This window comes from Bactrocera latifrons, unplaced genomic scaffold (genome assembly GCF_001853355.1).
Source record: "Bactrocera latifrons isolate USDA-ARS-PBARC rearing strain unplaced genomic scaffold, ASM185335v1 scaffold_130, whole genome shotgun sequence".
Taxonomy (NCBI): Eukaryota; Metazoa; Arthropoda; class Insecta; order Diptera; family Tephritidae; genus Bactrocera; species Bactrocera latifrons.
The window spans coordinates 702,786-727,734 of record NW_017534742.1 but is presented as its reverse complement, the minus strand read 5'-3'; the positions used below and the strand labels follow the sequence as shown (position 1 = coordinate 727,734).

At 35.1% G+C, this 24,949-nt stretch overlaps 3 protein-coding genes across 16 annotated transcripts in view; 2 read left to right on the top strand and 1 right to left on the bottom strand.

Annotated features, from left to right (window-relative positions):
• The window catches only part of LOC108979025, a 33,455-nt gene extending 15,351 nt beyond the window's left edge, over positions 1-18,104 (top strand). For 13 of the 14 annotated variants that reach the window (XM_018926979.1, XM_018949598.1, XM_018926977.1 and 10 more), the window contains 3 exons: positions 6,615-6,707; positions 6,803-10,713; positions 18,017-18,104. In XM_018926979.1, coding sequence (XP_018782524.1) covers positions 6,960-10,713; positions 18,017-18,021 — 3,759 coding nt within the window. In that variant the 5' untranslated portion in view covers positions 6,615-6,707; positions 6,803-6,959 and the 3' untranslated portion in view covers positions 18,022-18,104. Of the gene's footprint in view, positions 1-895; positions 911-6,614; positions 6,708-6,802; positions 10,714-18,016 lie in introns of those variants that run through there. The other variant, XM_018926980.1, reaches the window with a different exon arrangement.
• Positions 18,105-20,057: 1,953 nt separating this feature from the next.
• LOC108979024 (zinc finger protein 45) lies at positions 20,058-22,019 on the bottom strand. The gene is made up of 2 exons (XM_018949590.1): positions 20,995-22,019; positions 20,058-20,927 (listed from the first exon to the last, which is right to left on the bottom strand). Exons 1-2 carry the CDS (start codon positions 21,886-21,888, stop codon positions 20,301-20,303), a joined length of 1,521 nt encoding a protein of 506 aa, XP_018805135.1. The 5' UTR covers positions 21,889-22,019; the 3' UTR covers positions 20,058-20,300.
• A 143-nt stretch (positions 22,020-22,162) lies between these two features.
• On the top strand, positions 22,163-24,316 carry LOC108979023 (mitochondrial import inner membrane translocase subunit TIM50-C-like). Its single transcript, XM_018949589.1, has 5 exons — positions 22,163-22,482; positions 22,546-22,690; positions 22,787-23,315; positions 23,411-23,534; positions 23,595-24,316. Exons 1-5 carry the CDS (start codon positions 22,284-22,286, stop codon positions 23,789-23,791), a joined length of 1,194 nt encoding a protein of 397 aa, XP_018805134.1. The 5' UTR covers positions 22,163-22,283; the 3' UTR covers positions 23,792-24,316.
• Positions 24,317-24,949: the final 633 nt, after the last annotated feature.

The following is a 24,949-nucleotide window of genomic DNA, read 5'->3' as shown; positions in this document are numbered from 1 at the left end:
TACTATCAAATTTAAATTTAATTATTAAATCCAGCTATAAGCACAGGAGTTTCCTGTAAGGTCCTATTGACCTATTCTTAACTGCATACCTATTTTCGCAGCAATACGTCACCGTTAATTCACTTATTTTGGCTGCAACGTGAGTATGGTTTACAAATAAGTATGTATGTACATATCATCTTTGTTACAGCGGCCTGGTTCGAAATAATAATATATGTGTGCCTGCAATACATATGTATGTATATACGTATAAAAAATTAATTTATCGCATTAAAACGGAGTCTAGCAAATAATAAGGAAACAAATTACTCCATACTATTGCATGAAAATATACAAAATACTATATATGTACGTACATACATATGTATATTTACTTACGTATGTACATACATACGTACATTATTTCCACTCACCCAATCGTTCCTCGAACATGTGGTAACATTTTAGGCTTTTTATTTACGTACGTATGTATGTATGTGAATGTACGCATGTGGACACATCCATACCAAAACTTAACTCCTACCTTCATACTTGCATGCATATGTACATATGTATGTATATATGTATGCAAAATAGTGCACTGTTTCTRTCATTCATCACCACAAAATTTTACGTTTTCTAAATTGCTCAAATGGCCAGAACAGAAATGCAACATTGCAACAGAACCGTTAAGCAACAGCGGTGGACGAATGGCGTTGAAGCTAAAGGTGTTTATTTTCGTTAACGTAAACAACAACGATTGAAAAAAGTAAAAACAAAATAAACAAATCGACCAACTTCGAGGAAATGAAGTGAAGACAAGGCAGCTTTCGGCTCTGCACATTGCCTATGTACTAGGTGCAACGTTTATAAGTGCATATGTATGTATGTACATACGTGTGGGAACCAACGTAGAAGCACTAGATAACAGGTATACTAAAAGTTAGTAACGCGAGTTGTAGCCACAATTAGAATACATTTGTCCGTCACAACAATTGACAATATCAGCTGATATGGTGACGTCATATACACATACATACATAKTATAACTATGGGATAAARTATTCTGGCACCACATATMCATATATATATATGTGTTTCCGTTAGCAAGAAAGGTTTCTTTACAAAAATAGTTGATAAAACCCAAGACTATTGCTGACAAAGTCCCCCTTTTTTTAATGAACGACTACTTTGTTTCAGTATCTGTAGTACTTTATAAAATACTCAAAGGACAGGCAGATTTCACAAAATAGATTTTTTTAAATTATTCGTGTAAAAAAAGCAGTTCAAACCTTTTGTTGGCTATTTTAGCGGACTTTAATTTTCTGTTCATTCCGATCTGGATTATTTTAGTATTTCAATGCTTTACGTGAAGTTACTTTATCACTTCAGCATTCAGTTTCAAAACTCAAATCATATTTCCACAGAAATGAAAATAGTTCACATCGATACATACATACAAACATATAAACACTCATTCACACATACACATGCATATGTACAGTTTACATACATACATTAAAGTAAGCACCGTATAAACTGAATAAACTCAAACTCAGGAATGTTTGAAGGTTTTTAACATCAATGGTGCATTATCACACAAAAAGTGGAGAGGATGTCTTTAGTTTGATCCAAAAAATGTATCAAAAAACAAATATGTACACGTATTCAGTTTTTCTATAGTAAATGTAATTAGAATATTTTCGAAAGTTGATTTATAATACATTACCGAGTATTAACTGTATTTATGTAAGTATATACATACATATGTATGTACATATGTAAATGTATGTAGACTAATGGACAAATGTTATTATCTCTACGCGGAGAGGTCAAGCTTGAAATAATAGGTGAACATTACATTTGAGATGTAATCGTATATGTAAATATCTATGTACATGTCCATATACGTTTGAGTATGCATAGGCTGTCACATAAAGTCTCTTGGCTCCCTTGCCGAATCAGGTGTCTGCACCATAATGTATTGTATATTCATGTACATACATGCATACGTAGTATGCCACAGCATAGTTGTTCACTGTCAAACTTTCGAAACATGCACATACATACATATATATACATATACCGACATACATTAGTGTGGGTCAAATATTGAAATATTTTTTGCGGCTTTGTGCCTCGAAATCTATAAGGGAGTCTCGCTAAAAAATCTCGCTACCAACTACTTGGGAAAATATCTAATATAATGCCAAGCGAAAAGAATTATTCAATTTTTTGACTCACCCTAACCTACATACATACATACTTATGTACAACAAAACTAATTTTAATATCGCTCGGAAATTTGATTTAATAGGTCAAAACAATAGTAAGTTTTCATTAATTTATGTTAGCTTACATTTTAGATTGTAATATACATATGTATATGTATGTGTACAAAAAATATATAGTATGTACATCAGTTCATATGTTTACTCGTACGTGCATACCCGGTTGTGCAATCGACTAGTTCTGTTCGACTAGCTACCAGAGATTTCTACTAAGATTATTTGAGTGCCTTAACATCACTTGATAAAAAGTACAAAGCTTTTATACATACATATGTACATATTTGTTAGTTTCCTTGCTAATTGTTTTAACGGTTTTGAGTTTCGGGTAGTCGTGGCTTGCTGTGGGAGTAACTAGGAGAGTAGAGCTATTAAAACAAACTTTTTTCTTGCACGGACACACAAACAAACCGATGTCATGGAAAACACCATCTACATATAATGGTTTTAAAGATTACAAAAGGGGTGAACAAATTTTTTAATTGCTCGTATGTTAAAGATCGAAAGTCATTTTAGGATACTTTATGTATTTGATAATCAAAGACCACTTGCAAACACTCAGAAGCACTTTTTTCACAAATTTGAATCTATGAGCTTAGTATTTTTTCTTTGGCGGAAAAATTACAAAAAAAGTCGATGGGAACAAAAGCGTCAAATCTACCCTTAAAATATTCTCGAAAAATGGTTGTAGATCGGATTTGCACAGCAACATACCTTCATACATACCTTCATACATACATACATATACTATCTCCCCCATTCTACAATAAAGTGCTGAACACAAAGAGCGCGACAGACTGCAAACGATATGCGTCAAATAATAAAATACACACGTTCTTAAGGACACACTTATTTAAACAGCTGCACGATTGCACGACTGCAGGCCGTCAGTTGTCAATCTCGCTAACTCGTAGAGTTGACAAATAAAAGCATAAAATAGCACTGTTATATGTATGTAATAACAATTGATAATTTAAAACATAAATAAATTTACCTATTTACTTATTTTTTGCATGATTTCACTTTGAATAAAATATTATATTAAAATTTGATTTAAGTGAAAGGTATTAGTATGGCCACAAAGAAATTATGTTCATGCAAAATGGTCAGCTGTGTTGTCTTGAGTACATGCCGGCCATTGTTATGTTGCTGCCTTCTTACAAATGTTCATGTAGAAGGATTCACGACGCCATTTACAGTTCACTGTCGTGCTGCCATGTGGTGTCGCGCGTGCCTTTGTGTTCAGCACTTAAGGCTTTTAATCCAGAATTTGCAATAGTACATAGACGAATGCACAGATGTCCAACACTGCACCCTGTGATTAGTCAAAAGGTGGCAACGTCACCGCTTGGTTAGAACAAGTGCTTTCTTCTGTTTCGATTTGGAACAGATATCCCCAGCTGCACTAGTTACACACACTTTTTTATATGTTTCCTTTTTAAAATTTTGTTCTATCTATTGCATTTACTGAAATTAGTTAAAATGTTCACTCACGTTTCTCATTTCCTAAGGGCACTGCGTTTTTCTTGCACAAGAATAGCATTTTGAAGAAATAACACCCAACTGGTACGTTTTACAGTGATAAAAGAGTTAATAAGGCACCAGTTCTTTTATGGAGTTCTTTAAATATCTTCCGCTAAGAGCATTTACTCAACATTTTATAGAACGCAATTTCGTTTCATACAGCGCTTACATTAAGCGATAATGGGCGCTTACGCACCATGATAATATRCATACATGGGCTTATGTACAGTGTACATACATACAAACATACATACAATTCATTCTTAATACGGATTGTCTCTTGTGCATACTCTTTATTGCCGACAGGCACCCTCTCAACAATGAACACATTTCGGTTTAGACACGCGTCGTCCGAAAGAACTGATTATATACATATGTACATATGTATGTATGCATGTTCGTTGTAATTTATTAGGCTAACCACACTTCTGCAAAGAAATCAGAAATACTTGGTTGTTGTCTACACAAAACTACAAAGAACAAACTGAATTGTTCGGTTATTGTGGGGGAGGCAGTAAGAAGAGGGAGCCAATACCCCGCAAACCGAAATTTACATTTTGAACGCTGCTCATGATGATTTTAGTATATGTATGTATGTAAGTACATATGTATATTAAAAGCGTGTCTTTCTAAGTTTCTTCTTTTGTGATACAGTAATGCTACAGCACTCATATTTCAAAAATCAAAGTTTAAGGTGGTTAAAATAGTGTTTTCTTATTAAAAAATGAAACCATACTTACGCTTCTTCCAACATTTCTAAATTTAAGTAGTACATTACGCCAACCAGCGAGGATGCAGTATAATCACGAAAAACACTTTTCAAGAACCTCATTAAATATCTCCATTTCTAATTTTAACGGTTTTAGTAAAATGAACCAATTATGAAACTTTGCCGTAATAGAGAGGAAACCCGTAAGGTGCTCCAAACGAAGAAGAAAACTGTAAATGTCTTAGCATTCGTTTAAAATTATACAGACAGACACATGAAGTCTCGAACAGTCTGTACAGTGATAGTATATGATTTTTGCTTCTTCCCGGACTAACCCTCCCTTATTTCATGCGTATTTCTATAAGGTCTCCCCTTTGAAACACCCTCACCAAGACAATTTAGTTGTCACTAGTGGCAAATGACCAAAATATAGCGTCCACCCAATCTGGCATTTACCCTTAAATGCTTTTATTTCAATGGGGGCTCCAACATAATAGCAATTTCCTTTTGATTCTTTTTGCATTCACCGCTTATATCAAATATGTAACTGTAATTTATGCCAGGGCGCAGTGTCAATATAAATTCTATGGTACATTTTATGTACTTTTTGGCTATATTTATACGCAAAATTATGGGTAGAGGGCTTAAAGCATGYCTACGTCTACATGAAAATCTAAAACAAAAGAAACACAGACGTCCGTACAATGTTACGACGTTTCGAGTCAGAAGATGAAATATTTCGATTCAATTCGAAACACCTATTCCGCGCAGAAATATACTTACATACATATATATGTACTCCCATTAACACTTCCATGTGAAAAACACTGCAGGAAATAAGTCTTTCTACTTAATATAAGACAGCAGTTTGGTTTTGGATAGCCTAAACATACCATAGTCCTATTTGTAGATTAAGTTGGACCAAGCATCTAGAATAGACGTAGCCATAAAGAACAATAGCAAAAATAGGAAGGACAGAAGTAATTAAGACGGCAACTCATTGATTGTGGGGGTTCGCAAATGAAGCAATAATCTGACACGATTCTTTGCCAATTAGTTCGGAGCTTTGTCGAAGCTCTCCACAACGAGATATGTAGTATATCTATGGCATGACATTAGTCTAACAACTAACATCATGTCTAGTGATCTGAAACATATTTAATGCCCGCGAATACATGAAACTGTCTCGTCTATAGTACGTGTTCAGATAGTACATAGTACAAATRCTAATATGTAATAATATGTGTTATGCTTTCGTTTGGCTTACATACATATATACATGCATATTGAACTACAACAAAATTAAAAGGTGGCGTCATCCAAGCATGTAAACATACATACATACATTTGTATATAACTAAAAGACCTTTCACTCATGGATCTGCTGCTTCTTTGGGTTTTGTTACGGCTTTCCCACTTTCGGCGATCGTAAAGACGAAATGAGTGTTTTTAATTCGGCCACCTTTACGTACATACATATATAGTTAGCATGTGTACATATGTTTGACTGAAGAAAAGCAGACCACAAAAACCTCAAATTCATCCGAGCGCACTAATGTATTTCTTTTTTGGCTTGGGCATCCACGAGGCATTTACCCTCGATGCGCACGTTATGAAACCGCAACTAAGGAGGTTTATCGTTTAAGGAGGGTAACAGATCGTGTATTCGCTGAATGCTACAGTACACGCTCCATTAAAGGAACCGTCCAATAACCATATACATAATCAGAAATAAATTTACAATTCCATAGTTTTCAATTTTTTTCTTTGAGAAATTACATATAACATTGCCTGCTACCGCTAGAGCCTCTCAACACTCGAAACTACTTAATTTCACAACTCCCATTCCTTGATTCTTATTAATCCGATATTTTCTTCTACCAGAATTAAGTTTAMCTATAAATTAATAATTTGTTCTGAATGTGAAAAGAAATTAATCACTAATGGTAAATATTTGGGGGTGTTAATACAAATACATCTATCAGATGGTGATTAGTGGTAGTCCCCGCCTCTAGCCACTCTGTCGCGTTGAATATTATTTAACATCAATACAATGGTGCCGTCTTAAGTAATACCACAATGTTAAACCAAACTCACATACGTTTTCTTTCTAGTCAATATTAACGATCAGTTCAGAGTTGTAGTGTCGTGGTAGTGACGGAAACGGAATTTCGACAGCGGCAACAGAATCGGAGCCAATTAAAAAGGTAAATACTTTCTTCCCCTTTGAACTTGGCCTTGACTTAAATACATATGTATGTATATAAATAAAAAAATAATTTTAATGTTTTTTTTTCTACAGATTTATTGTTACAAAACCGGCTTCAAATATTGATTTAGTTAAGGAAATCCAATGCCGCGTAATAACTCAAAAGACGAAACCCGTATTCCAATATCCTCAAAATTAAACTCCTTAAGCATCGGAAGTCGAATTGATTTTAGAGACTCCCTCTGTAAAAATGTCAGAAATTGCTAGAAATGATGCCAGTACCGAGTCACTTTGCACCGTAATAGAAAATTTTAAAGAAAATAGTAACACTAGTTCCAATCACAACTTGAGTAGTAATGACAAGAAAAGTTCAAATTGTGAAAGCAACATAGCTGACGATGTTATTCACACTCATAATATCGACAGTTCCGATCCAAAAAAGCCTTACAAAAACGACAATGACGAATGCGAGTCCTTATATGATAACTGTGATATTTCACATGATGAGTCAACTTCATCAATATCAGCTTCTGTTAAGACGAGCACTAAGCTAAAAAAATCGGTTTCATTTGATCCCCAAGACGAGAAGGTCCGCAAATTTATAGAAGGCGAACCAATTGTAGATCAAAAAAATCCTTTTAAACAACATTATGCAACTTGGGGAAACTCGGCTAAGAAGAAGAAAATTCCGCCCCCTGTTCCAGCTAAACGATCGACGTTGAGTGTCCGGAAAACTGTCACTCAACAGCTACGAGAAAGGGAGCGTGAAAAAGAAAAGGAAAAAGAACGAATTAAAAACGAAACAAATAACCGAAAGTCAAATTCTGGTAATATTGTGTCCTTTCCATCACCTGACGATTTCGTTACTACTGAAGAAGTTCTAAAACAATCCAAATATGTTAAGACATATGTGAAAAATCCGGATCCGTATTTTGTTTACGACCCTTCCATACTAGCACGACTTAAATATGAAGAAACACGTGATATTGGTGACAAAAACTCTTCAAAAAAACTTCGTTTAACAAATCAAAMTAAAGATCGTATTAAGGATTTAAAAAGTAAACCTTCAATAGAAGTATCGCTTTCACACTCAAAGATTCCCTTTAAGAAATGTTCAAAACCAAATTATCCTGATCTCTCTGACATCAAGATCAAAGTTGGTACTGATTTGGTTGGAAATTTTTTTAATCCAGCCGAAGTGTCAAAGAATGCCAAAAAGTTCGACGATAGGGTAAAAACACTTCAGATAAGTTCAGAAGATGATTTAGATGAAATAGATGGTCCCTTAACAAAAAGTGAATCGAGTGATGAAGTGACCCCGAACTTAGTTAATATAAAGAAAATAAACTCAGAATCCGAACAACCCAAAAAAGTTAACTTTGAAAATATGGATGTCAAAGAAATATTGGAAGAGGCGCCTGAAGGCACATTTACCAATACAATAAAATCTAAAGAGTTTCATGATTATCTTGAAAAAAAGGGTCTTACTTTGATACCCAAAAAAATCCCGAATGGCGCACAATCTGTGTATACAACTGGCAGACAGATAACTAAACCTGAGACTCGTATCTCTTTTAAAAGCCCCGAGAGCGTACAGATCTCATTAGATACAACGGACTCTGTGCGTAACTCTAAAAAGCCCTCAGTATTTCAACGTCTCCTTTCAAATAGTATTTTTGCCACTAGACGTAAAACAACTCCCAAAGATATCGTTCCTACTCCGAAATCACTGAACAATTATAAAACGAATTTAAAAGAAAATTTAGATAACCGGCGAACTTCGCTTAAGCGAGTGGTTTTAGAAAGACAAAGTTTTCACGGACGTCCTCATGCAAATAATAATTTACTAAGTCCTGCCGAAACGGAGTTCTTAAAACACCAACAACAACAGTCCCGCAAGAGTTTCGCAAGTGGTGAAAACTTATCTAATTCATTATCTAGTGTCTTACCAAATGGCGAGCTGCTCCAGAATTCAACGGCAGAAGGAGATGCACACATTCCATTCATAAAACCCTCAGGATTGGTAAGCTCTCAACAAAATAGACCCCCTCCAAATAATACAATACTAAAACCAAGAGCACATCGACTTTACGCTATAAATAACACAACGAATCTAACGACGGAAGGACTTGAAAATTCGTCTAATGGTACAATAAAGCGAAGCGTTGAGCGCCAAAGCCTAATACCCAAACGATCTAATCAAACTTTAAACCGCAAACAAATTTTTAATCGTTCTAGTTCAATGGATCGTAATGAAATATTGAAAAAGAGACTTATACGAGAGCTGCAATACAAATCAAAAAGTGACAATGAGGCTTCTAAGGTTTCTACACCTTTCACCTCTAAAGAAAGYATAGGAGAACAATTTTCTGCCATGAATGGACCCAAAAAAACTTCAACTCCAATCCGAAATGCAAATAATGATGGGGAAAACCACAGTTTAACACATAGCGTAAGCCTGGTAAATAAAGTTTATGTCGACCAACAAGAGTGGGAGCGATTAAAATCGATTAAAGATCGTATGGACAACGAGCTATACCTGAAAATGTTACAAGAACAAAAAAGACAGCAGGACGCAGAAAATATATATGAACGTCTTCAGCCACAAAAAATATCGGTAACTCAACCTGATAGTATATCCAAACAGCCCATAATAGTCGAATCCAATTTTATTCGGGGATCTCCACAAAGGAACACATTCGCAGGCTTGACTAAAAATAGACAAGCTAAGATTATTGATGGAAGAGCATTAATTCCATCATCATTTCCTGTAAATATACGGTATATTAGTAATATTAAGGAAAGTGTTTTCGAATCTACTCCTCGTAGTCAAAGCGTCTTGGGCAATATGACTTATACTTCTGGGAACGGTAATATTAACAGAAAAGACTACGAAATCGACATGGGTACACCAGTTGTTCTACGACGAAAAGATAACAAAATATCCGAACCGGTGTGTAATCCAGAACAGCGTCGCATCGGTGGTCTACTAACTAGAGATGAGATTTTGCAAAAAGTGAAAGATTTTTGCAGAAAATCTCTAAATAAAACACCAATTATTCAACAATCACAAACTAGAGTAATTCATAATAAGCAAACTGGTCCCTCTGATTTGTCTCCAGTATCATATGCGTCCGTCGAAACGAACCAGAGGCCTGCTTCAAGAATGTATGCGGCTCCTCAAGTTCCTCAACGTATGCAGAGCTTGCCTCAACAATTCATACCAATAAATACGGCGCATATGATAAGCGAAATAAATCCAAATACAGTATCACCAATTTATGCACATGTGGTWAAAAGAAATAGCTTACTATCAAACAATTCGGAAATTTACGACAGTCCTCAAAAAATTAACTTGATGCGACAGGATCTGGAAACTCCTGCAATATATGTAGAGCATGGAAATTTGCCTACTCCGCAATATGTACTTGTTGATGGTGATAAAATGGTACCTGCGAAACAAGTATTCAGCTATTATCCCGGACAGAATGATATTTACGCTCAACCACAATACGTCCGCCCGTACAATTTGCAACCTGTTCCGGGCGCTTATGGTTACATAAGTGTTCGGGAACCTCCTTCTAATCAGCAATTACAGCATAGGCTGTATAATGGACGATGTACTCCATTGATACTTGATCAGTCAAGTCAACAGGCGAGTCAAATATATTGGACGCCGCGTAATCAGCGGTTACAACAGCATTCTGGACTACAGCCAGTGAACATTAGTAGTCCCTGTTATATGCTCAAGCAACTACATTCACCGTCCTCAAACAGAATTGAGCTCCCGAATAGAACTAATATAAAAACAATTCCGAACACTGCTGAACTCCAAATTCAACATGCAGCAACAATTGAAAGAAGAACACCCAACAATCGGCAGACCCAAGCCAAACCATCATCTAAACAATTAGAAGATTTAAACAACCAACATTCCTACGATTGGGAAAGTGGCTCCGAAGCTGGCGAAGTTCGACGTATTTTTGAGAATACGGGAAACAACGGTGAGTTCAGAGGAAGTCATTTAATAAGAAATCTCARAAATAAGTTATCTCGACTATTTTCATAAAATAATATCTGCAAGTATAATAAACAACCAAAAGTAATATACGTAAAAACTTCAAATATTCATCAATACATACTTTTACATTTAGTGATAGCTAATTAACGAAAACTTCGTCAAAAGAAGATTACCGAAAATATACAAAATATAGTGTAATTACCGAAGTATTTAGTTAATTTTGTAACAGTATTTATTCACCTTAGTCTTTGAAGAAATGTGCCTGAAAATTACAGAAATGACTTTGCTTCGCAAAAACTTTAGGAGTAGTAAATCGAACAAATAACCAGCCTAACTCAAATTAATTAGAACTAATTGCAAACAGTATAAAAAGGTTGGATACCTTTTCGCTTGTATTAAACTCATCTATATACATACATAAGTATATAAGTATGTACGTAGACATATGTATATTGCGGGCTTTTCTAGGAAATATTAGACAACAATAACTTAAGACTAACTACATACTTGTAGTTTAGGGCCAGATGAGTTTATGAGATGTAAAATTTAAATTTTGGTGGATGGCAAATAAATTATTGTCTTAAAGTCAGTTAAAAAACAATCGTTCATTCATATTCAAAGTCAGTGATTGGTCCAACTCTTGAATTTGTATTATGTCAAATTACTCACTACGCTAAATGTAAATATACATACATACATTAGTGCTTTTAAAACGTCTATCAATGTAAATTATAATTTTTTAAGATTCAATATGCCTGTATGTATCAACATCAGTATTTATACAAATAAAATCGATGTGATTATTCTAAAAATAACTTCATAAAAAGTATACCTAACAAGGGCTGTAAAGATGACGAYTTCGGTAACACTTCAAATTCTATTTCATTCACTTTGTTCAAAATACATTAAGTTGCGACATGTCAAACGAATTATGAAAAGTTTTAAATATATACTACATACCTAGGTTCTTCTTCTTCATTGGCGTAGACACCGCTTCTTCGTGCTYCTTCTCGCTACGTGCCAATTGAATATTCCAAGCGAAGCCTGGTCCTTTTCCACCTGGTCCTTCCAACGGAGGTCTTCCTCATCCTCTGCTTCCCCCGGTGGGTACTTCATACATATATCTCATACAGCTCATCGTTCCATCGAATGCGATATTCGYCGTGGCCAACTCGCAAAGGACCATAAATCTTTCGCAGAAMTTTTCTCTCGAAAACTYGCATTGTCTACTCATCAATTGTTGTCAYCGTCCAAGCCTCTGCACCATATAGCAGGACGGGAATGATGACTGACTTATAGAGTTTGGTTTTTGTTCGTCGAGAGAGGACTTTGCTTCTCAATTGCCTAATCAGTCCGAAGTAGCGCCTGTTGGAAGGAGTTATCCTGTGTTGGGTTTCCAGGCTGACATTGTTGGTGGTGTTTACATTGGTTCCAAGATAGAAGARATTATCTACGACTTCAAAGTTATGGCTGTCAACAGTGACGTCAGAGCCAAGTCRCGAGTGCGACGACTGTTTGTTTSATGACAGATATTTCGTCTTGTTCTCGCTCACTGCCAGACCCATTAGCTTTGCTTCCGTGTCCAGTCTGGGGAAAGCAGAACTAACGGCGCRGGTGTTGAGATCGATGGTATCAATATCATCGATTAAGTTATTTAACTCGAACTATTTTCTCCAGCAGCAGGTTAAAGAAGTCGAATGATAGGGAGTCGCCTTGTCTGAAACCTCGTTTAGTATCGAACGGCTTGGAGAGGTCCTTCCCGATCCTGACGGAGCTTTTGRTGTTGCTCAGCGTCAGTTTACGCAGTCGTATTAGTTTCGCCGGGATACCGAATTCAGACAGCGAAATCGACGAAGTGGTGGTGTGTGTCGGCGCCAGGATTGGGCGCATGATGAATATCTGGTCGGTTGTTGATTTGCCAGGTCTRACGCCACACTGATAAGGTTCAATTAGTTTGTTGACGGTGGGCTTTRATCTTTCACACAATRCGCTCTATAGAACCTTATACGCGATGTTGAGGAGGCTTATYCCACGGTAGTTGGCGCAGATTGTGGGGTCTCCCTTTTTGTGGATTGGGCAGAGYACACTTAAATTGCAATCGTTGGGCATGCTTTCGTCCGACCATATTTTACAAAGAAGCTGGTGCATGCTTTTTTATCAGGTCTTCGCCGCCGTGTTTGAAAAGCTCAACCGGCAATCCATAACGTTGCGAGTAGGCAATCTGTTTTCTCTCTGCTGCGACATGGCAMTCCTCGTGTTACCAGCTGTTCTTTTGCATTTTCCGAAAACCAATGTGGTTGCAGCTGTACGTATGAAGCTTGAAATGCCGTCCCATAGTTCCCTAATACCGAGTTGTTGAYGAGTGCTCYCAGAAATCAGGAGTCGAGTAGAAAATGGAGCGCACGCACATCTAAAATACTGGAGACGTGTCTTCCGTCTATCACAACATGATCGATCTGGTTGATGATTTTTYGATCCGGAGAYASCYRGSTGKCTTGATAAATTTTTTTATGCTGGAATCTAGAACTACAGATAACCATATTTCGGGCCCGGGCGAAGTCAATCAACCTCGATCCATTTKKGGATGTTTCGTCGTGGAGGATGAATTTACCGACCGTATTACCAAATATACCTTCTTTGCTCACCCTAGCGTTAAAGTCGCCAAGCACGATTTTCATATCGTGGCGAGGGCAGCTCTCAAAGGTGCGACCAAGCGCTCATAGAAGGCAACTTTAGTCACATCGTCCTTCTCTTCCGACGGGCGTGGGCGCATATCTGACATTCCAGGTGCATGCCCTCAAATCATAATCTTTAATTCGTTTGCCATGGTCGTCATCAGAAGGGGGGTCACTCTTCCGAGGTTTGTTGTTTCTTTTCATTGGGTGCGTTTTTTACGTGGCGGGTCCCAAACCAGCGCACAACTCTGCGGAGGAGATATTYCGCCTTCTCACTTTACCTCGCCTTCAAACGGATGTTCTTAAGCTACCCAGAGGATACTTGGTCAAAGCCCGGAAGTCGTGAGCTGCTTGAGCCATGTGTAAAAGAATCGTTTCTGGGCCATTCCCAAGTGAATGGCGATCAAAGAACTTTAATCACACATGACTCCATCCTCTATAGGTTGCCTTTTACATTTCGGGGCTTGACAGCTTTTTCGTAAATTGTGATAATTTATGTACATACATACTCAGAACGTTATAATACACGCCCGCTATTTGCATTGTTTACAGTAAGTTGAAATATACAAAGTGAACATTTTACAACTTCCATCAGGAATTAACTTAGCGACAGTTCATCGATGTGCGTAATTCAATTATTAGCGATGAAACTCCATCAAGGACTTGTGTTCATCGCTGTTAAGGAAAATTTAATGGAGGTCATAGATCACTCCAGGACGGATTTCTTGAATTCTATCCAAAATCAGTTGTTCATCCGCAAACTATGTGGCAAACTAACATTGCCAGTTCGTCTTGTGACCTACCATGAAATAGATACAACTATAAACATTAGGAAASCAACATATGTATGTATGTACATTCAATATTGCGTGGACATTTGACATATTTGTCCACTTTGAAGCCCACACAATTGGAAATAAGAAATGTACAAACAAAAAAAAATTATAGCGGTGCTTCGAAACACGTCTATGAAATCGTGACAGATGATGAAACGTACGTAATTAAGCGTTTGCTTCCTCAAGTAAAGAGCAATCGACTGTATGGGATGAGCCGAATTCAACAAAAGTTGCTCGCAAAACTTTCCAAACGGCAACCATTTGCTTTTGGAACAACCAGACAAAGGAGAACAGGAGATTCTGAGTGCAACTGAATTATTTCTTTGCCAGTGTACATCAATGAGTCATCGACCGTATAGTCTTGACATAGCACCGAATGACTTTTTTTTATTACCGTACATAAAAGATAAACAAATTCTACGTTTTTCGATGCATGAAGAGGCCTTTCCTTGATACCTTTAAAAGGCAGGTTTTTGAGATACCTCAAAAGTACTTCGAAACTTGGTGAATATTTGGTATAACAGCAAAGCGATTTTCCATTATTAAAATTTTGTTCTGTTCTTTAATCGCGACAACCAACTTAATAGCTTAAATTTTTTTAATCTTATGCCATGTTCAGACCGTAAATTTAAAAGATTAGATTACAATTAAGCATTTCATAACCAAACAGTGTTCTTACTCCCGTTGRAAAAATTCAAAAACAGCTGTTTTTGGSATTCAAGAATTCACATCATGTGTGGAATACAATGTTCGCGACAGACTGCGAACGAYATCTGTCAAATATTAAAATACACACGTTCTTATGGACGGACCTATTTTGACAGCTGCACGACTACACGACGGCAGGCCGACAGTTGTCGTTCTCGCTAACTTCAATTTTATCCTGTATTTGCCAACGACAGTAGGACGACAGTAGAATGGAAGATAGAGAGATGAGGTAGAGTGGTGATGCCACTAATATGTAAAATGTAATATTACTCAAAGCTCTAACAAACCTGACCTTATTTTACAAATAAAAGCATAAAATAGCTCTGTTACATCATTTATAATAACAATTGATAGTTTAAAACAAATAAATTTACCTATTTACTTATATTTTGCYTAAAAATTTCRCTTTGAACAAAATATTAAAATTGCAAAATGAACAACTGCGTTGTTTTGTGTACATGCCGACCATTGTTATGTTGCTGCCCTCTCACAAACGTTCATGTAGTAGGATTCACAACGCCGTTTTCAGTTCACTGTCGTGCTGCTGCAGTCTGTCGCGAGCATTGTGTTCYGCGYATCAATCAATATTTATGAAAATAAAACATTGTCATATAGTATTTTTTAATAAAAGCCGTATTCTTTGAAATATTTTCCACATTGTGGAAATAATGGACCCATTTTTTCATTTGCGAAGTCGATTTACAGGTGAAATTAGCTTCATTGCTGTAAAAAAAATTTGTTTGTTTATATTTTTTCCCTTTGTAGTGTCTAAATCAGCTGTGATAATGTAATAGATTTCCAATGCTGCCAAATAAATGGCGCAAAATCAGAGTCGCACAGAGAGATTTAGCGTGGATCAGTTTCAAATCACTCCGATGAAGTGATTTTGAACTGTCATTTTWATWTGGCGAAATCTTGAAGATTATAAGATTAGTGGTATGAACCACTCAGCAGCCGAAATCGTGTGATTAAGTGTCGGTCTGAACACGGTATTAACTTTAAAATAAATCCATTAGCTTATGAGTTGAAAACTAGGTTAGTAATTCCTAAGAATTGTTATTTCGGCGATCTAATACTATTTGGATCGGTAAGTTGATACACTTTTAGTGGTTATTATTAATATACATATGTTCAAATTAATTTACTTATTGCAACTAWAGCACACTTTGAATAAAGTAATTTTCTTTCTTTTTCATTCTCCTCATAGCTATTGTTCGAAAGTTTGTACATGCTTTCTAGAATCATTTTCCCAAACACAAATCCACATAAATTGCCAATGGCAAGAGCAATAAATGTAACGGTAGGTTGGCAACATTTATTTTCTCTCGAGATAGCCCATAACGTAATCTCTCTCTGCGATCCTATCACTTTTTTTTATTAGGTGGCAACTTCAAGCGAAGCCAAACAGCTGTTCACAAAATTGTTACAAATTATAATTTGTTTAGGGCTCGATTCAAAGATTTCGCCGCAATTGACAAGAATATCAAGGTAATATCAAATGAATTCTCGTAAAACACTGTGGCAACTTCTTAGTTAAATATTTTGACGCATTTATCTTTATTACTATTTGTTTGCCTGTTGTAAAAGTTTTATGCTGTGTAAAAGTAGTGCGCAAAATATCATTATTATGAGGAAGAATTTCTTCTTGCCTTCAAAATTAGTATCCTAGGAAATCAATCTAAATGATTACATTGTTAATATGGACAATTTTTAATTCTATAAAAAGTGTAAAGTCAATATTTTGAAAATATTTGGAGGTAAAGTTATTAATGCCAATATTTAGTTCTGTCTAATGAACAAAGTGTGAATACTTTAGAAAGTACATAGAATAAATGGAAAATACTCATTCTGGAAGTACATATTTTAGCGTACGTATTACAATAGTAACAGATTTTTATATGCAAAAAAAAGTCTTAGATTTTTAGATGGCAGTATTGGTATGTACTAGGAATTGAGTTCAAATACGTCCTTTATTCCACTTATAAGTAGATGCACTGAGTACAAAAGTGATTGAATAACATAATGCCAAATTTGATTATTATTAAATTGAGGTTTTTCGCTTTTTTTATCTCTTAAACTCTTGGCCGCAAACAGAAACTACGGCAAACAACATTTCTTTATATCTAGTCATACTAGCTTTATATATATGCAGTCCTTAAATGAACCTTACTAAGTTATTAATCATAAAACGATGTTTTATAATATCGGTTGAAATGAAAACCCAAGCAAACCCTTTTAATCTATTATGAAAAGGAACTTAATTATATTTGTATATGATTGAGCTATTCGGAGAGGCGTTGTTTCTTCTTTAAGTTTCTCATATTTGATAACATATTATTTAATTACTCTGTGCCAAATAAAACATACATTAGAATCTGCAAGTATTAAAGTATTGATTGGATTAAATTAAGACATTTCTTTGCAAAATTTTTTAAAAATTCAGATTTCGTTGTCAACAGTTTTGTAGTTTTATATACATTGGTTTTATTTAAACAGTATAAAATATTCCAGTAGTTGTTAAAGGAAGTAATTAAAATCATATCGGTATGTATTCAGCGCTTTACTTTTCTATAACACCTTAATCATTTTTGGTATTGAGTGTATTTCTTTTATCATAATAAGTCGCGTTCAAGTAATTCATAAATAAAATAAATACCCAGTATCTATTCCCTTGAAAATTGTTTCAATGCATATGGATGTATGCAGATATGGACACGTTCCCTGCAAAAATGAATTCGAAAATAGCACTCTCACTTGTACACATTGTTATTTACTGCAATTTACTATTTATATGAGTTTCATTTGTCTGCATACGCAACTGTGTTGAACATTTCTCACAGTTTTTCCTGCACAAAGAGACAAAGAAGAATTTTGTCGCATTTTATTTCATATTGTAGCAAATTTTTCTATGAATAGTTTTATGTTTAGTTATTATAGGGATAAGATATTGGTAGAAATCAGTATCTCTATTGGAAACTTCCAAATAAATTTATGTCTTTATATGTCAAATAAAATAATCAAAATTTCCGTTTATAAATAACATTTAAATTTATTTATATTTTTCTAGATTAAAAACATAAAAACTTAAAAAGAGACACGATGGACCATTCAAAAAAGGCCTCGTTAAATTCTTCCACTGATGATGAATCAATAACAACTAGTACTGAGTCCGATTCAGTAGAGACTTGGACATTAGTTAATGACAAAAATAAAAGGAAAGAAAGAAATTCTTCGTCTGAAATTCTTGCAGATACAAATAATAAAATTGATATACTTACAAACTTTAATGATTCTCCAACGCCTGAAAACAAGGAAATCCAAAGAAATAATGAGTTCGTATTTATAAATTTTCGAAAATTATTATATTTTTGTTTTAAATAACATTTAATTACAGCTATCAAGCTGATGACGACTCGAATGTTGATGACATTTCCGAAGGTATCTCAATCATCAGTGAAAGCGAGAGCGCTGGGAGAGCTTCACCACTTGCAATTGAAGCTAACTTAACCAGCGTAAATTTAAATGACTATCAGGAAAATATTTCCCYTAACTCAAGGCTTCGGTTGCCTATACATATTCCACAATCGTCTTATTTACTATCCCCCACTGAGAACAACGAAGATAAAAATTCGCTAAGACAGCGACGTAAACGTCATTCAAGTTCATGTGAAATTCAAGAACGAAAAGAATTTAATCCAAATGTCATCAGTAGCCTTGTAGAAAGATCGCTTCATCCACTTGTGCKGCATAGTTTAAAAGGCGCATTCTTCATTTGTGTTTGCCTTGCAATATTGTCTTTTATAGGAAAATTATACAATCCTGATTGGCAACYATGGATTSTTAGTAAAAATTTGTCTGTATTGGAAGAAAGATTGACAAACTTGGAGTTAAAAAATAATTTAATGCGAGCGGAAATTGACATTTTATCTAAGCAAGTTAATTATTTGAGTTCGTTGTGGGAAAAAGGGAAAAATATAAGAAATGATTTCGAAAATGTACAGAAATCTCAGCACCGACACTACAAACAAGATGACGAATTGCCATTGAAACAAAAGAGTAAAACTTTTAACGCATGGTCGGGGAATGGAGATAATCTCGATCCCGTACAGATAACGAAAAACGATCTAAAAAAAACATATAAATGTACTGATGGAAATTTTAGAGAAGTTGCTGGAATGTGTATAGAAAGAACGGAGTCGAATATTAAAAATATGGACGATATTTTCAAAAAGGTCGACGATGTTATGGTAGAGCAATTTCTTGAAAGTATAGAATTATTAAAAAAAGACTCAAGAACAGATGAAACTATTAAACTCGATGAACCAAGTTCTAAGGTTAACCCAAATGAAAATTATATGTATAAACAAGGTCGCAACTCAAATAAAAGAGATCAGTACACTACTGAAAATAAATACGAAACAAAAAAACATTGGAAGCAGCGCCGACGTTTATATAGTGAAGAAGATAAAAATATCGATGATTACGGGGAAGGGTCCGGACGGAAGAAACTTAATTCGAAAGAAAAATTTGGCAAGCGCTTAAAAGAACATTCTGAAGAACATACTATGTCCAAAGGCCGTTTTTATAAGGATCGMAATTTTGATGAGAATTCGGCTGAGCGAACGCCTACAAGCGGCGAATGGCATGGAAAATTAATGAAACAGCGAGAAGCCGCAAGGAATGAAAATGAAATTCGTCAACGCAGAAAGAACTGGTACATTGAACGCGGTAATGAACGGGAGAAAATGCGCCACAGCTAATGGGTTAAGCCATTTAGAATAATATCCATTTGATTTTCTATTGATTCTAATCTATTGTCTATTTCCTATTTAGAGCATTGAAGGAATCTCAAAGGCTCTTACTATAATTTTGTGATAAATTGTATTACGTTAATTTTATCTTGTAGTAATGTACCGCCACACCTATATACGATATATTGTTTTTACCCTAAGCATGATTAATAAAAYATATATAAAGAATAAAGGGAACATTTCCGCGTTTCGTTCGTGTGTTTCACATAAAAATGTTTATATATGTACATAGTATATCCAAAAATGTGTTGTAACTTTAATGTAATTATTTAAAAAATCCTGTATAAAAATAAAATATTTATTCGTAAAAACGTTGTTGTATTTATTTTCTCTTTTATGAAACTTAAATTAGAATATTCTATGAAGGTTGAATCTGTATAAGCAACATTGAAATTTTTGAATTTCGAAAGGGATGCCAATTAGAATTATGATGAATATCAGTCCACTGACCATTCATTTACATATTTTTATACTATAATGAAAAAAAAATTTACATAGATATTATATTTCTCATTGGTTTTGGTTTATTCCAATAACTATTTAGTATAGCTCGACGACATTTGATTTACACACTTTATGATCAACAATCAGCTCAGGCTCAGAGTCATGTGTATGTCGGTGTGACATCAATGATGTACGTCTCTTGAAACGTTTATTGCAGATCTCACATTGAAAAGGTCTTTCCCCACTGTGTACTAAGGAATGCCTCTTCATCTGCTCGGCCGTTGGGAAACCTCGTTTGCAATGGGGGCATTCATACGGTCTCTCTCCAGAGTGGCAACGTTTATGAGCAATCAAGTTGCTAGAATACCGAAATTCACGACCACAGACATCACACGTATGCGGTTTTTCACCTGTATGTACAAGCATGTGCTTCTTATATCCTGACTTTTGGGTCATGGACTTYCCGCAAATATCACACTGGAAAGGTCTCTCGCCGGTATGCGATAACATGTGGGTTCTTAAAGAGGATGACTGACGATATGCTTTACCACATAGCTCACATGTATTCGGGTTATTTGGATCATGGATAATTATATGTCCTTCATAGGCATTACGAGTTTTAAAACCTTCGCCACAAAGACTACATAAATAAGGTGTAGCATCGGAATGCAGTTGCATRTGGTACTTAAAAGAATTTTGATTACTCAGTTGTTTTCCACACACCTAAAATATATATGAAATAAACTATTGGATASCGACTTCGTAAAGTATGACATTATTTCTTTCTTACCTTGCATTGCAAATCAGGGTTCGGCGGTTTAGGTTGATTGCTTTTTTTGCGGATTTTGGTTGGCGGTTTAATTTTCTGTTCTAAACTAATATCCCATTCYCCGTCCGCATCGACAGATTTAATTTCTCTTTTAAAATGGTTATGTATTTGGTGACCTTCCGCAATTTCCAACAAAGAACAGTCACTTTGAGACATTTCATCTAATTTCACTTCGTATATCTCTTCATATTCCTTGTTTCTACCGTCTTCTTCAGTATCCGACTGGTATACTTCTTCTGACTCTGCTACTTCATGAACGACCACTTCATCTTCCTCACAATTTTGCTCATTATGCTCTATATCACATTGCATTTGTTCCATGGATATTGCTGCATCACATCCATCTACAACGCTGTCTAATACCGTTAAAGACACATACTCCATACTTTCTACAGATCTTTTGAATTGAGCTGCTGTCGCCAAATCATGCAGTTGATCAGATTCATCCAAATCGGTTCCCTCTTCTACTTCGAGATGGTGCTCTTCTACAACTGACTCCGCTGATTCTGTGTCAAGATCTTCAATAACACTGTCACCAGCTCCTGCATCTGTCATTCCTATCCCACAGTCCAATTCTGCTAACTGTCTTCGCAATACTTCATCTGTTTCCATTACCATTTTCTTAAAAGCATATGTCTTAGCAACATTTTGGACACAACGCAAACAGATATTTGAAGGAAAACTTTCGATATCATCATTTGAAAAATCCAAATTTGTAATAAAACTCAGCATGGACGCCAAAGTTTGCACCTCACCCATACAAATACCTTGCTTGTGCAACGACTTGTATTCTACGCACTCGCTTATGCAGGCTCGACAAACCACCACTTCCTCATCATTGCTCTCAGAAACCATTCTTTATTTAACGTATTTTGTAAACTGATTTATTTGTAATAAAGAGATTATAAATTAATGTAAACAAATGAAGACAAATTCCCTCAAATAGTGTAAAATCGCTCCATCCACGCTTTGACATCTAAGGTGTGTTCAATACTCTCATCTTAACTGTGTCTCAATTCTCTTGGGTATGTTTAATTTTGTAAACATATAACGTCAAAGCTTATTAATTATTTCCGGCTATATGATAGTCTGGCAACATTGTCCGAATTGACTTATGACAGATGTCGGAAAATTCCTTTTAGCTGCATGAGATTGAAGGTTAATACAGCCGGTGGAATGAATTAGAAGAACACTTAAAGTTTAAACTTACTTAAATTTATTAATAAAACAATTAAGTGTAGGGGCAAAAWATGGTAATGGCACGAAAAGGAGTCCTTAGCGTCATACAAAAATTAGGATCCGCCACCAAATTTGGCTGGCATCGATTTGGAGAACAAAAATGTCGAGCATTAAGTAACCATCACCGAGGATTACATGTTTCCTCAGCGTTCCAAATTTTTGGACGAAAGTCGGACTGCCAACAATTTGGAAGATTMTATACAACAGAAAGTACAATTTTGTTTACCTATATCGTATTTTATTAATTTAATTGATTTATATGGTACGGTTTAGAAAAGGCATCGAGTCCAGAAATTTTGTCAAAGTTGTTCCCCCAAACTGCAGCCAATGTTGATGAAGAGACTGAACGTGAAAGAAAACGCAAAGAAGAGGAAGAGGCAACGGAAAATGAAAAGGCTTGGAAACGTATGAAAATTGGGTATGTGCTATTTTGCCTTGCATAATATAACGCATGACATTTACAAGTGTAAGTGACTGTAAAAATATCTGTTTTATAAAACCATTCATTTTATAGGTTTGCAGTATTTGGAGGTAGTGGCATTGCACTAGCCATATGGGCTGTATATGAGTTCGGAAAACCTGAGGTAGATGCCGAAGGACAAGTAATCGAAGATGAATTTAGTAAAAGCCCAGTAATTCAACAGTATATACAGCGGATGTGGAAATCTATGAATTATTACCAAAAAATGATTCAGGAGCCATCACGCGATAAGCTTTTACCAGATCCTTTAAAACACCCATACATACAGCCGCCTTACACATTAGTACTAGAAATGAAAGATGTTCTTGTACATCCTGATTGGACATACCAAACTGGGTGGCGGTTTAAAAAACGGCCCGGTGTTGATCATTTCTTACAAGAATGTGCAAAAAATTTCGAAATTGTCGTATTTACTGCTGAACAAGGAATGACGGTATTTCCGATTTTAGATGCTCTGGACCCAAATGGCTATATCATGTATCGCTTGGTACGCGATGCAACTCATTTTGTGGATGGACACCACGTTAAAAATTTAGACAATTTAAACCGAGATCTAAGGAAGGTAACTTAAAAAATGTACATAAAATTACAAATAATCTTTGTATTGTTATCGATAGAGAGATAGATATCATACTGATTGGTATATGTATTTTTTAGGTCATAGTCGTGGATTGGGATCAAAACGCAACTAAATTACACCCTGATAATACTTTTAACATTGCCAGATGGCTAGGTAATGATGACGACTCGCAACTACTGGATTTGATATCATTTTTAAAAAGTATGTAAAATTAATGATATCACGTCTTTATTCATTCTAACAATGGCATGTGATTTTTAGCTCTGGCCTCTGCTGAAGTTGAGGACGTTCGCGATGTGTTGCATTACTATCGTCAGTTCGATGATCCCATAGCTCAATTCAGAGAGAACCAACGCCTTTTACTAGAGCAAATGCAAGAGAAAGAACGAGAGGAGCAAACCAAATCGAAACCAATTGTGAAAAAATGGACTCCAAGCTTTCTAGGGAGGACATCTTAAGCGGAAACGAGTGATAAATTCTTATAGTTATCACTGTTTTGCATAGCTTTTATTCATTAAAATGAAAAGTTTTCCTTTTACTTTAGACTGCCATAAGGCATATACATACCGATACGGCAAAAAATGTATACTTCTAAGTTTTTTTCTTTCCCTTTATTTACTTTAACAAAATCTATTATCTTTCAATATATGAAAATAATCGATACGACAGAGAACTTATACTTCTCTGATTTCTTTTTTTTTTTCTCTATTTGGTTCAAAAAAATCTATTATCTTTCGTTAATTTTCATATTTTGAATATATCGAAGGATAATGGATTTTATTGCGCTATATAAATAAAGAAAAGAAAAAATCGGAGAAGCATATATTTTCTACCGAATCGGTATGTATAATCATAATAATCATTGTTATAATTAAGTAGATAAGACAATTATGTCTACACTCTTATTTTAATTATTAGTCGACACCCTTTTTGTATACTTAAAYTTGTCAATAAATAAATTATATGAATTAATTATTACCAAATATTTTTTTGTACAAATCAGCTTTCAGAACTGCTACCATTTTATTATATAATACAATATTATTTTTGAAGGAACGGCACGCAATCCGTAAAAATGTACATCACGAATGTAGAAGCTCGATAAACAAGTTGCTACAGCTTAATCATTACTCTATTAAAAACTTTAAAATAAATTTGACGATTAAATCGATCGAAGTAAGAAACTTGTTTTCACTTTCCGTTCTATTTGACAGTGAGACTGGAGATGAATGTCCTTTATCGCGATATGAACTTCGTACAATATATAATATTACATATTGATGAGCAAATACACATACATGAGGATAGGACTTTATCATAATCCCTACAGCAATTGAACTAAACACAAATTCTATAATACACATACATATTTRATAAATCTTGGAATTTACTAAAATTTATCAGTGAAACATTTTAAAGCGTAATGGAAACACATTTTCAACTTCAACTTTAAGCGTACTTTATGTACATATTTCAGACATGAAAGCATAATTTAATAAATCATTAACCAAAGATAATGCATAGTAATAACCATACGTTTTGATGGGTGAGTTAAGTGAATATTTTAGTATAAACTTTATATTTTTTCTAATTGTACGTTTTGTTTACTGACATTC